Here is a 14,623-nt window from a genome sequence, read left to right as displayed (position 1 = left end):
GTAGAATTACAATGGTGTTCCAATGACCATCATTAAATATGAACTAGGCCTGTTGAAAATCCATGTAGAGGAAGGTTCTTGGACCCCTCCTACCACCAGGGTCTCCCTTTGGCAGTCTAAAATTGGCCCTACTCCAAAATACTGATCACGTGGAAGAAGGAATGCACATAACCCAGCTAAACACCATTTGAACAACTGCTAATTAAGCAACTGCTTACAGTGAGGAAAACATTGAGAACATGATTGGCTAACAACTAGAGGAGGGGTCCAAATATACGTTTACATATATATCTGGGCCAAAAAAGCAGTAATCCCCATACCCAAATACCGGCAAAAAAGTCCTGATGGCAATTACCGACTGAGATCATGGGGGCACACTTTAGGTTGTAGGGGTCATACTCGTTTATGCAGATTCTGTGATCGCAAGCCAAAGGTAGAAACATTACAACACATCAATGTTTAATGTCAAAGCCTAAACATATTGAGGCACTTAGCACTTCAGCACTGTTGGATACCATTAAGTAATAAAATGTCCCTAACCTTGGCTGTTTGTTTCAAATATTTCCTTACTGATTATAATGTAATGTTTAATCTGATATCCCTGGAAATATTTGTGCCTCATTTTATTGATAATTATTTATAACCATGTTATATGGTATCACCTCAGAGGAGTATTTTTATAATTTGGTTGTTTTTTTGGTACTTATTGGTTTGTTGAATTTTTTGCTTTTCTTTTATCAACATGTGAAAGGTTTGTATTTCAAGCCATGACACATAAATTAAAAAAGTATATATTTTTCAGTACATCGGTGTGCTGTATTTTCTATGCACAAGTGTTTGAATTAATTGTACCTTTGTGTTAGCCTAATACCCACACCTGAGAATTAAATGTGTTGCTCTGTCCAAGTTACCTATCTTAAACGAGGTTTGGTTTCCCTTTGCTGTCAGGTGTGCTAGCCTTTCCCCTAGGGTTAGTGGTTGCAGCATCCTCAGCAGAAGGTGGTACAAAAATACCAGCTGGCTGCAGTTCATTTTTCCACTTGGGCGAAAAGTATCCCAGAACACTGGTACTTGGGACACATTTTTGTTTCTTTAAAAAATGTTGTCCTTGCATTATTGAGTTTATTTTGATATTTTACTCTCTGAAGCAGGAATGAGAGAGAATTTTGTAAAGTAAGTTCAGATTTTTTCTCATAACAAGCCTTCCTCTGGTAGGTCACCATATTATAGGTCGCCATATTAGCATGGTTTGTCATGTGTGAAATAAAATTGGCAAATAGCAAGGTAGGACCGTTGTGTTGTCTGGGCCTACTAGTTCTCAGTTGAATTCATGGAGTGCTTCATGGTCTGTATGGTTATATCAATGATGAAACTAAGAATAAGAAGTAAATAATTGTAGCACACTGGGCCCACAAGGCTTGTCCTTTGGGCTAACTCCACCAAGCACAGTTGTCCAAAAGACCCATGTTGGAGACCTAACACATACTCTATGCAGGCATTTCAGCTTTTCTCAACTGTCCACATCAAGGGGCTTGCTGGTGATATGTTTGTCATCAACACTCTTGCAGATGAAGATTCCTTTAGTGCTGAGACCCTGACCTTTTAGGACTTCATTATGGAGAGCTTTGTTCTAGAGGACTTTGTAAACCAAGACGGAAATCTCCTTCCCAAATGGCAAGTGGAAGATCATATTCAAGGACATGAAGGCGTCCTTCGTGCAAATCGGCCATGAAAGATATTCCCCACTTGCAGCCTGGACAGACACTAACCAGGACAGGCACGTGTGATGAGCAGTGGCAGCAGTCCCCATCATGACTCATTGAACAGGCACAAAGGGGACAGATCCCCTTCCAAGTCGGTCCTTTAGGTCCAGTGACACTGAACAGAAATCAGTAAATCCTCCTCTGTGTTCATCACTGCTGTCAGTACTTGGACAGAACAAAACAAGCTCTGTTTTAATGTAGGAAAACACTGAAATATTGATCTGTGAGTCAAACCAGACCACAACTTTCGATTTTTAGCCAGCAATCCTAGGCCCATGCCCCCTAGCCATTGTTCAAGGTCTGTAACATGGGTATCTTGATTGACCACTAGCTCACACTTCTGAAGTAAATCAGGATTCTAACCTGTTTCTGCTTAATTTCAATGCAGGTAACATTTTCTTCTTTCTGCATTGTTAATGAAGGCTAACATGAGCTCCAGAATGGACTACCTTTACTGCAGTAGTCTTTCACAAATTCAAAAAACTGAAGTGGATCCAACATCCCAAAGATGGATTATATCCCCTTGCCATGCACCAATCTCCACTAGCTTCCTGTTAGGGTTCAGAGGCCCATATCTAACCTCTATCATAGGTAACACAGAGGGGCTGCATCCAGATTGTTACTGGGGTATTTGTGGCTACCCCGGGAGACAAGGCGCTATCGAACTGCCACACTATTTCCATACTTTTAGGGAGGACTTCAGTGACCAGTCCCCTAGCGATATGCACGGAAGGAGGACGGGGACCGTCAAATACTCTCTGGTAACAATGCACTTTTAGGTAATTGGATTTTCTGAATCTTGACATTCCCCTACAATATTGTGAAGATGCTACCTTAATAAATGGTTAATTAGTCCTGGCCTTTACTATTACCAGACAGGGTTTCCAAGCTCACACCATTATTCCATTGGGCAACTTTTATGGGAGCATTTGCTACAATTATGAATCTTCAGAAACTGACACTAACTACAGTCTGCAATGCTCCTCCGCCCCCTTTGCCCGTCTTCCCTCCTCCCCAACCCTCTCCGGAAAGCTACTTCTACAAAAGTTGTTCAGAAAAGGATCAAGGAGCGTACAGGTACATACAGAGTCTTGGACCATAGGGACCTTGTTGTGAGTGACATTTAGTAAACACCTTGAATTCTTCTCTCTACAGCTCTGGGGAGATAACACAGATGAATGGCCCTTACTAGGAAGAGACAAGCCCCACATGCCTACATTTTAGTTGGTTGTGACCCCTGCATAGGTTGAGGTACACCTCTCTGGATTCCTGAGAGTGACCGATCTGTCCAACCAATATCTGACACATCTGGCAAATTTATTTGCTTTCTTAACAGCGCTTCCAACGAAGTGCTTCAATTCTTTGCTCAACTTCCTATGATTTGATCAGGCCTCTGTGTTTCGATGACGCAAATCGGGAGTATGCGTTTTATATTTTTAGGCCACACACCTCTGATACAGTCTGCAACCCAGTTTACAGAAGGAGAGATTCTTGTAGAATACCGACAAGTGTGCTAAATTATGTAGAGCCATTGTTACAGCTCCACTTCTTCAGAGATTTAGCATTAAGGTGCTCTGGCAGGGGCATTGAACAGGCTTCATAAGAGACAATTAGCAGCGGTTCCCCCTGGACGAACACTTGTTACACAGAGGGCTTCTAATAGCCATACATCCATTTAGGGTTGCAGAGGAATAACGTTCTCTTCTTATTGACCCATATCTCATCTGAAATATTCCTGTGACTCAGTGCGCTCCAGACTTTGGAAGATGGCACAGGTATGTGATAGGAGTTGCTAACACCATTTAAAATCCATTCCATTTTGTCCACGGCCATGCACAAACTTTCAAGGTCACTAATTCTTTGCCTAGTTTATATTATGCCTCCACCTAGATCAGGCATAAAGCTCTAATGTAATGTCTCCATTCTGTGTCCGTGACTAATGCACACTTCATGTGTCTCTTTGTCTTGGAAAAGACCATGACACAGAGAAGTGTGAATCCTGTCAAACTGATGCATAAGGCGAAGAGGGAGCACCTTGCCAGACTTTTCATGACCTCCTCTCTAAGGAACTCTAAGAAGACTTCCAGTGGAACACCCATGGAGACTCCATGCCAAAACCCAGTGTTCTTGGAACCGTTATTCATTGTTGTCCTCAAAAAAATTTAGATGGCCCAGCTTGAGATCAAACAACTTTGAAAAACAAGAAAATAAGAAAGGGCTTACCTTATATGGCAAGTCCATCCCTGACCTGGCAGGAAGGTCACAATACAAGATGGCTAAAAGACTGGGTAAAATCTCATGGTGCTGCCATTTTTGCGTATGTTACTTTGAAAGGCATTATGCAGTAACATTCAAAAGTGCACTTGAATATAAAGATTTGGTGGGAAAATATCTGCTGCCACCATCCTGTCTTGGACACATCATGCAAGTAGCCATAAAGTTGAAAAAGACGGACACTAGTATCCACATTGCACTTCATGTAAGGTGATTTGTGTAGTAAAAAACAAGGAATTGCACAATGGAGGACAGAGACCCCTCAACTGGTAGCCATAGGAACTGATCATTGTGCCCAAAACAGAGGAGTTTAGCAAGGTAAGTGAAGCAAAAAGGCCTTACTTGCTGCCAAAAGTTAAGACTGGCTCAAAGAAGCAAAATATTGGGTCCTATAATTCTTTCCCAACACGTGCCATGAGCTAATTTGAACCAAATTCAAAAGTTGACAAGGAAATATTTGTCACACTGTGAAATTTCCAATGGCCTTGGTTGGGGCACATATTGCTGACTGCTTACGTAATGTTCAAGCTGGTGGTAGTGGAAGAATCCATGCACAGGGAGGAACCCTGATATGTTTTAATAATGTGCATATTTCTCTGTGGTGCTTGTTTTGTTTGTATTTGCTAGAAAAACAAAGCATATTTCTAAGATTTCCATTTTGGAATTGCTTGCTTTCTTTTGTGAAGTTAGTTTCTGATGTTTCATTATGTTCATGTAGCAGCTTTCTTTCTACATCACCAGACTGCTCGTTTGGGATTAGATATTTAGTTGACTTTCGAAGTGTTTAAATTAACAATCTACAACAGCATGTACAAATCTATTTATGCCAGGATTGGGTGCTCCTAGTTACATATAAGTGGGTAATTGCATCGATTCTATGGACAAATGTATTCTGATACACTTGACGAGGGGATTCAGGTCAGTAATCCTTGTTCACGATAGCATTTGTATGTTCTTCTTCGTTAAATCCAGATAGATATGCTTGTTAAATAATAAAGAATAACTTTTGTTCCTTATCAGAAAAGTACCAAAACTGCAACAGAAGTTGGGAGAACCTTTGCAACCATCTTTTCAGACATTGCTTTCCGACAAAAACTTCTCGAGACAAAAACAGAAGAAGAATTTAAGGATGCATTAGTACACCAACGTCACTTATTGACCAACCAGGGGCCTTCAGCTCTGAATGATGGTCATAAAGTGCAAAACCACAAACCTCTCAAGGTAGGTCATATGAAACTAATTTACAATGTGCACATCTATTCCAATACAATCTCTATGTTTTAAGCATAGAGTAGATGGTATTTATCATTGTATGGCAATCCCCACAAAATAATTAGTAGGCCTGAGAATAAGCACCAGCAAACAGAACAAGAGACAGTCTCTACAGTTACATTTGTAAAAGAAAATAACTTTTATGTTGCGTGAAATGGGCTTGAGTGAATATTTGTTGTTTAAACTCAAATCTCCTTAACTAATAGTGGTCCAAAAATCAGTGATGAACTGTCACTTTGGGATGAAAGATGTGCATTTCAAGTAAATTACTTTAGTTACACAGATGTAGTTTTGGAATGCCATTTTTAAGCTGAAACTATTGTATTATAGTACAGATGGGGAGGAATGGCATATGAGGAGGGACACAAAGCTTGAAGGGGTTTGATTATCTGCCCACCCATTTATTGGCAAAGCCATGCTAATCCATATGGCCATTCTCTCCCGTAATGGCCCCTCCAGCCTCAAACACCACCTCATGGGCAACTCTTTGGGCTTTATTTCAAGACTTACCATCAAACTTTGCACTTGAAGTACCTGCCAATGTTTTCTCAAAACATCCTTCTGAGAGTTAATGACTTGATTCTATAAACACGCTACTGTTGTAATAAAAATGTCAACCAGGTATGCCTTAAGCCTTGCGATTTATAAGCATTATGCATGTGTTTCACTAAAGACCTGGTACAAACAAGCATTGACAAAGTCAAGAGTTTAAGCTTGTGTATAAGTATTAGGCATTTGCCAGGCCCTGCTATTAGGTGCTGAGGTGATCGCACCATTTTGCACCTTCCATCAATGGGCAGTTAATACCACTACTGTAGTGCCTGGCAAGTGCCTTTCCCATGCCTATACAAAAGCCCAAACTGCAGTGTTGGTATTGCCTATGCTTGTTTAAATACTTAAATCCCAGCATAGCACTGTGGCATTTCAAAATATTTCAAACCCATCATTGGAGTATTATGCAGAGATGGGTGGACAATGTCAGGAAGTTACTCTGGATTCACAAAGGTAGAGAACCTTTCTGGGTAGCAGTAATACTGCACCCAATACAATCCGACCATAGTTGAGGCAGCCACCTGACAATTCGATTTATTTGGAATAATCCTTGCTTACTGCCTTGTTTGTTGTTGATGCCGCTGTTCTCCAGCAGAGGATCTTTCATAGATTCTCATGCTGTGAATATTCCCTGTCGGGCTGGAAATCCACGGTAACATAGAGCAGTTTAAATTTTAAACTGAAAACTTCAGTCTCCATCATTGTTTTGGTCATACTGCCCACAGCCAATGGCAAGGGCTCCCTGATCTCCACCCCTGTAGGCCATCTTCTGATTTATTACCACACGTTTCCTGGTGGGAGTCCTTGATTTACTCACTCACCTCATTCAAAGATATTATACAAAAATCAATTTAACTTTGGACTTACTACGCCTATGGGCTTACTCGCACGGTTTCCTGCTTTTTCTGGTGCCAGAGACCAACTGCGCATGCGCTCCCTGCAATGGCTACTGAGAGATCTGTTGTCCCAGTACTTCAATGCCATGAAGGACATCCTCAGAGTGTCAAAGTCAGTAGCTAGCGACCTGTCTTGGTGGGCCAGCAGAGAAAACATGACAGGGGAACCCCTTTGGCCTCTGTGGCCCCAGGCCCAAGTGGCCACGGATGCGTCATTGAAGGATTGGGCTGCTAACTACAGGGTTCTGAAGTTGAGCGGCCTTTGGTCACCAATGCAGAGCCGGGGGCATATGAACAAGTTGGAGGTGTAGGCGATGAGGTTAGCCCCGATGGTCTTTGCGCTATATCTGAGGGAAGCACATCCTTGTTATGACAGAGAATACTGTGGCCATACACTACCTCAATAAACAGGGGGATATGCAGTCTCTACCCCTTTGCAAGGAGGCACTGCAGCTATGGTTCTGGGTGCTCGAGAACCAGATCTTTGCTTCACCTGTTCATCTAACAGGAATAGAAAATGGGCTTGAAGACGCTCCGAGCAAGCAGAGCACGGTCTCACGAGAGTGGGAAGTGTGACTGGCAGTTCTCAAAGAGATCTTCACTCTCTGAGCTACCCTGATAGATCTGTTTGCAACAAGGTCCTACTCGAAGTGCAGACAGTTTTGCTCAAAGGAATGCCCAGCAAAAGGGGCACTGAGGTATTCATTCCTAATGGAGTGGTCTACGACCTCCACCATGCCTTCCCTCCGATACCAGTGATCCGTGGGTTCTCAGAAGGTTGAAGAGATTGCAAGCCACCATGATCTCCATTTCTCCAGATTGGGCGAGAAGGACTTGGTACCCCAAACTCCTCCAATTGACCATCTGCCCACATGTCCAGTTTCCTCAACGCCCTGACCTTCTTTGCCAGTCCGAACGTAGAGTACTTCATCCAGAATCCCTCAACCGACATGCATGGCTTTTGGGAGGATGAGATAGTACTGGGACCGCTCTGAAGAGTTGCTTGATGTGCTACTGGCTGCACGCAGACCATCTACCAGATCTCTGTATGCATGCATATGGAGAGGATTTGAGGCGTGGTGCAGGGAACGCAGGATAGATCCTATTCCTTGTCTGACCACTACTGTGATGGTGTTCCTCATATCGCTAGCCTCCTCAGCCTTCAGGTTGGTGAGCTGCAGGCCTTATCCTGCAGGCCACCTTTCCTTTGGTTCTTTAAGGCAAAAGCTTAACTCAAGGTGCGGCCTGGATTCCTGCCTAAAGTGGTCTGAATTCTACTTGTCCAGAGCATCGATTTGCCAGTGTTTTACCCTCCTCCACATCCTTCTTAAGATGAGGAGGTGCTGCACAGTTTGTACAAGAGGGCTCTTAGCTTTTATGTGGCAAGGACAGCGGAATTTGGGCGTGATTACCAACTTTGTGGCTTTCTCTCTGTCCAGAATGTGTTTGGCTGTGTCAAAACAGACAATCTCTCGGTGATTGACACTCTGCATTGCAGTGTGTTACCAGAAGGCTGGGAAAGATCTGGCATCCGGGCAAATTCTACCACAGATATGGCAGCTTTGTCTGCTTTACAAACATGCATTCAAGTAAAACAAATATGCCGAGCAGCTCCACGTGTTCCCCAAGCATTTCTGCCTGGATGTGGCACGTGGCTCGGACACCCGTTTGAGCAGGGAAGTTTTGCAGCACTTTCAGGTAAGGACTTTCATCCCGCCTCTGCACTCAGTACTGCTTTGGAAGTCTATCTGATGAGGAATCTGCGGGAGAATGCAATCTATTGAAGGAGAAATTACTTTCCGGTAATGTTCTTTCTATGGATATTTTTACTGCACTCACTCGTGAAGTCCCTCCACCTCACTTTGGTCCTTTATGGCTACAACCAATGAGATGGCATGGTTTAATCTCCACCCCAGGCAGCCATCTTCAGATTGTTCACTGCAGTGTACCAGAATATGGGAATCCTCTTCAGCTCTGAGCTTTCATCGTTTTTTAACATAATTCTTCAAATTTGAAATAATGTTATCAATTGCATTAGCACACTGAGAGCTAGCTCTACACATTGTGGGTTTCTTGGGCTCTGGAAAGACACCTCCTCTGCCGTTTTCGTTGCGTGAAAGCACCTCACAGCCATGACTGTGGGAAAGACCCCGCGCCCCAGCCGTCGGTCCCGTTGCAGCCACAGGACAATTCAGGAGCTATCTTGATGGCTATACACACCCTGCGTACGGAGATGAGGATAAGGATGCCCTTACCCCCCACCGACGACCCAGCGGGGCCTCGACCGTCAAGGAGCCCACCGTACAAGAGGAGGCGAATCCATCCTCCTCCCTCCTTTCCAGCCTTCACCTCCTTCCCCGAGGGATTAAATGGGAACGGAGATGGTGACGATGGGACGGATATCCCGTCATCCCCTGCCCAGGGCTCTACACCCCCGCCAGATGAAATTGGCTCCTTCCACGCCATGATCACCAGGCATTACTGGAGGACATCTGGGACAAAGGACTGGCGTTGCTGAAGAACCCGTCCACGGCTCCTGCTAAGAGGGATCGGTACGAGACGTAGTACCGGGTCCCGGATTCCGCCCCTGTGTGCCTCAAAGCACAACCGTCCCTGGATTCGGTGATCTCCGCAGCGGACAAGAAGAAATCGAGGGGAAGAAGCTGGACACCATGGGACGACGGGTCATCTCGTCGCGACGACGACCATTTAAGCGGCCATCGCCCTCGCGATCGTGGCACGCTACGACAGGGAGCTGTGGTTTAAGATCGCTTCCCTCCTGGACTTCCTACCAAAGGACAAGAGAGCGAAGGCCCTGGACATCCTTCAGGAAGGCAAGGTGGCTTGGGACCACGCCATCACGGTGGCCACAGACATCGCCGACACTGGCTTTTGCCAGATGGGCAACAGCGTTTGCCTTCGCCGGCGTGGTTGGCTCAAGGCCACTAATTTCCATTAGAATGTGCAGAACAAGGTACTGGACATGCCCTTTGACGGGAACAATCTGTTTGGCAAGACAGTGGACGATTCACTGCAGGCCATCAAGGCGGACACAGACGGCCCGGGCCTTGGGTTCTCTCCAACAACTTCGGCCGTCCTTTCGGAACTCCGGAGACAAGCAAGGTGCCTCCAAAGGATTTGGCGGCGGTACCTCGTCGCCCCGCCAAGAGGCCCGCTCCTCATCGCAGGAAGCCTACAGTGGACGCGTCAAGACCGTTTGGGGGTAGCACCCTTGATGCACAGGGACCCCTTCTTTGGAACGCACTGCCAGCCCGGATACGGCAGATCCAAAGCTACACTGTGTTCAAACAGGCTATGAAAACTCACTTTTTTAACTTGGAATAACTTGCTCTTGGTCCCACGTTTTTTCTTTTTCTGCTGTGTCCTTTGTTTGTCTTATGTTCTTTGTGTGCGCTCTGAGGTCCACAGGCATGTGGCGCGTTACAAAAATTAAAATAAATAAATAAAAAACACATCCTCATCCAAAAGAAGACCGGCGGTTGGCGACCCATCCTGGACCTTTGTCGTCTAAACAATCAAGTCCCAGAAATTACGGAAATTACGGATGGTCACCTTCCAGCACGTGCTGGGACAGCTATAGGAAGGCCACTTCTTATCGTCGCTGGACTTGGAGGATGCCTACTTCCACATCCCCATTCTCAAAGGACATCGAAAGTTCCTGCGATTCATGGTTCAGGGATGACGCTATCAGTTCTAGGCCCTTCCCTTCGGATTGAAGTCTGTGCCCAGGGTCTTCACCAAGTGCCTGGCACCGGTGGCGGCGTGGCTGCAGGGGATCCATGTTTACCCCTCCCTGGACGATTGGATCATCCGAGCAAAGTCGAGAAAACTCGCTGTCGATCACGGCGAAGACCGTCCAACTGCTCACGGATCTGGGATTCTCAATCCCACCTTGTACCGTCTCAAGACGCCCTGTTCCTGGGAGCCAGACTCGACACAGTGGCGCGATTGGCTTCGCCGTCGGAGGAAATACAAAGGCCATCCTGGGCAGGGTACAATGGCTGTTGACCATGGACGTGGCCAGGGTGAGGTCCATCAAGTCCATACTCGGCATGATGTCATTGTGCATCTACCTCGTGCACCGCTGCAGGTTGCGGATACGACCACTCAGGATCTGTGGCACTGGGCCGTTGCCCAAGGGATTTTCCTGGTAGCCTTCCACCTGGCAGGAATAAAGAACACCATCACTGACTCACTCAGCAGGGAGCTGCGCTCGTGCCACGAGTGGGAACTACGGCAGGATCAAGTAGATCTCCTATTCCGATAATGGGGCAATCCCCAGATAGACCTTTTCGCGACGACGATGAACGCCAAGTGCCAGAGGTTCGCCAGCAGGTTTCCCCAGCCGGGGAGCATGGGTGATGCCTTCTCGTTCCCCTGGGACGGCCTGTTCCTGTATGCGTTCCCGCCGTTGCTTCTGCGACTCATCAGTCGTCTCAGACGGTCCACGTGGAGGATGATCCTCGTTGCACCAGAGTGGCCGAGGCAGATTTGGTTCCCGGACCTTCTGGATATGTCAGCGTCCACCCCAGTCAAACTGCCAACGGATGCAGAACTTCTTGCCAGGGAAGGAGGCGCCATCCTCCACCTCAACTCGGGATTGCTGAACCTGCAGGCCTGACTCCTGCAGCACTAGAGGTCGGAAGGTACGATATCCCGGCGGACTACAAGGAGGTGCTTGCAAAGGCCAGGTCGTCCTCGACTCTTAAGTGCTATCAACACAATTGGAAGAGGTTCTCTGTTGCCGTGCACAGAAGATTAACCCACTGCGGATTATGGGCCCTCAAGTGCTGCCATACTTATTGTCGCTGGCTAAGGCGGGGCTGGCACATGCCTCCATCAAAATCCATCTGGTGGCTGTCTCCCGCTACACCAGAACTCCGGGGCGGTCGTCGCTGTGGTCGCACCGCCTGGTGAAGGAGTTCATGAAAGGACTGTTCCGCTCGTTCCCGCCGGTGAAGGCTCCGGCCCCCGCGTGGGGGCTCAACGTGGTGCTGACCAAGCTCATGGGGCTGCCATTCGAGCCTCTGCATTCGGCGCTGCTGAAGTTCTTATCGTGGAAAACAGCGTTTCTTGTGGCCATCACCTCTGCACGACGAGTGGGAGAGATCCAGGCCCTCTCCTGTAAACCTCCATACCTGACATTCCACGAGACGAGAGTAGTGCTGTCACCTTCATGCCCAAGGTGCTGTTGGACTTCCGTCTCAACGAGCCCTTGGTGTTACTTGTTTTCTTCCTGTCGCCTTTGTCGCTGGCTGAGAGGACTTTGCACTCGCTGTATGTGGCTAGAGCGCTGAAGTTCTATGTGGACCGCACGAAGAGTTTTCGGAAGACATCACAGCTGTTTGTAAACTTTGGACCTGTGAACCAAGGGAAGGCCCTCTCGAAGGCTTCCATTTTCAGATGGCTCTCTGGCTGCATCATGCACTATCATTGTTTGGCAAACCGACCGTTGCCCGGCCGTCCGAGAGCTCATTCAACCAGAGCGATCGCTGCTACCATGGCGTTCCTGTCTGGTGTGCCCCTGCTGGACATCTGCAGGGCTGCTACATGGAGGTCGACACACACCTTCACGAGATTCTACTGCGTCGACCGGGATTCCAGGGAGGAGTCCAGAGTCGGCCAGGCAGTGCTGCGCAACCTGTTCGCTTGAAGGTGAGCCTGGTAAGGAGGTAAGAGATGCTTAATGTTGAGTTGCTGAAATGCTTAACGTTGAGCCTTGCCCCCTCCCGTGGTTGTGCATGTGTGTACTGCTATGTATTCTTGTATTCATGAGCATGTGAATCCATTCCAGACCCCATGCTGGAGAAGGAACAAGTTACTTACCTGTAACTGTTGTTCTCCAGCATGGGTTTGGCATGGATTCACATGCAAACCCTCCCTCCAACCCCTCTGCGACTCTTCTCTTGGTCCTACTGCGACTTTATGTGCTACCAAATCTGAAGATGGCTGCCAGAGGAGGGGCTTGGGTAGAGGGCAGTCATTGGCTGGGGGCAGTATGACCCAGAGATCAGTGATTGGTTACTACTAAGAAAGACAGTTCAGAAACAAAACTGAAACTGATTTTTTCTTTACTGAGGATTCCCAGCCTGACGACGGGGAATATTCATGAGCATGTGAATCCATGCCAGACCCCATGCTGGAGAAGTACAGAGCTCCATGTAGTTGCTTTGCAAATGCGGTCTAGAGGGACATTTGCAATGAAAGCCAGAGTGGCTCCTGTGCTCCTTGTGGAGTGCGCTCTGGGCATGAAAGGCAGTGTTTGATAATGAATAGCACAATTGTATATATCTGACTATCCATCTGGAGATGGCATTTTTGGAAATGCAGTCTCCTTTATGATATGATCGTTTATTTATATAGCGCCTATACACAATGTGTTTCAAAGCGCTTCAAGGCAAGGGAGGGAACAAGGGAAAATACAACCACATTCTTACAGGTAATGAACAGTAAGGATGTGAAATTAACTATCGTACTCGGCCTGACGACATTTCTGGTAGAGCCGGAGAAAAATAAAAGGTGAAGGAGAGGGGTGCCGAAAGGGAGGGGAGGAACAAAACAAGCGACTATCATACTAGGCCTGACGACATTTCAGATAGTGCTGGAGGGGTGGTGGGGAGGAAAAAAACAGTAATGGGAGGGTGAAGGAAACAGAAGAGGTTGCTATCATATTAGGTCCAGGGACAATTCTGATAGAGTAAGTGCATAGAAGAAAGTAAGGGGAAGAGATAGGAAAAGGGGGAAGGGAAAGGAGGAGAGAAAAGAGAGTAAGCAGTCAAAGAGTGGAGAAGCAAGAGTGGAGAGCGAATACAATTGCAGAAGTCAGTAGTAACACATAATGTTGCAAGCCAGGATACAAGATGAAGATGGGAACAGCATGATTCAGGGCCACCAAAGAAACAGTTGGTCTGTTTTCCTTAGCGGTCTGGTCTTGTTTACATAGTAAGGGACCGCCCTCCTCACATCTAGTGTGTAGAGTTTTACCTCAGGTGAGATGGTGGGGTTCTGAAAGAAAGCCGGTAGCTCAATAGACTGGTTTACGTGAAATTTAGAGATGAACCTAGGATGTGTACGTAAAACCAGCTTATCCTTGTGTACAACAAAGGAGCCCGCACTGACACAGCTTGCATTTCACTCACTCTTCTTATGGAAGTAATAGCCACTAAGAAAGCAGTTTTGTAAGTTAGATTTTAAGACTACACTTATGCATCAGCTCGAAGGGAGGTCCTGTGAGCTTAGCGAGTACAACATTGAGATCCCATACTGGCGGCGGATTAAAAATTGGAGGGTGAAGTCTCTTTATCCCCCGCTATGAATGCTTTAATGACGGACACAGAGACTTTATTGTGGGAGGTGGTGTAGGCTGACTAGGCTGCCAGGTCGACCTTTAATGAGTTGAATACTAACCCCGACTCTAGCAAGTGGAGCATACAAATTAGAATGTGGGATGGAGTACATTCTATGGGGTTAATCTATTTAGACTGGCACCAAATTACAAATCTCCTCCACTTGTCGAAGTAACAGTGCTTAGTGTTAGGCTTTCTTGCTTCTTTCGAGATATCCATGCACCTCTGTGGTAGGTTAAGATGTCAGAACTCTATGACTTGAGGAGCATGCTGCCAAGTTCATTGAGTGAGGTTGAGGGTGCACTGTTAGCCCCCCCCGTGCTGAGTGAGTAGATCGCTGGGGCACGGGAGCTTGGTGGGAACGCACATCGCCAGTTTGCGCAAATGTGGATACCAAGGTTGTCTTGCCCACATAGGAGCAACTAGAATGAGAGTCATCTGTTCCTTGTGTATATTGTTGACCACCTTCTTTTAGTTTAATCTAATTTTTTCGGTCAAT

The 14,623-nt window shown here is 46.5% G+C and overlaps 1 protein-coding gene across 4 annotated transcripts in view; it reads left to right on the top strand.

The window, feature by feature from the left end:
* The window catches only part of SLC4A11 (solute carrier family 4 member 11), a 1,288,767-nt gene that overhangs the window by 663,571 nt on the left and 610,573 nt on the right, over window positions 1–14,623 (top strand). For all 4 annotated transcript variants that reach the window (XM_069632247.1, XM_069632248.1, XM_069632246.1 and 1 more), the window contains exon 8: window positions 5,058–5,258. In XM_069632247.1, the coding sequence (XP_069488348.1) occupies window positions 5,058–5,258 (201 nt within the window). The remainder of the gene's footprint in view (window positions 1–5,057; window positions 5,259–14,623) is intronic.

This window comes from Ambystoma mexicanum, chromosome 6q, assembly GCF_040938575.1.
Source record: "Ambystoma mexicanum isolate Mex_15411 chromosome 6q, UKY_AmexF1_1, whole genome shotgun sequence".
NCBI classification, from domain to species: Eukaryota; Metazoa; Chordata; class Amphibia; order Caudata; family Ambystomatidae; genus Ambystoma; species Ambystoma mexicanum.
Note: the sequence above shows the minus strand (reverse complement) of the source record. Positions and strands in the feature narration are given on the sequence as shown.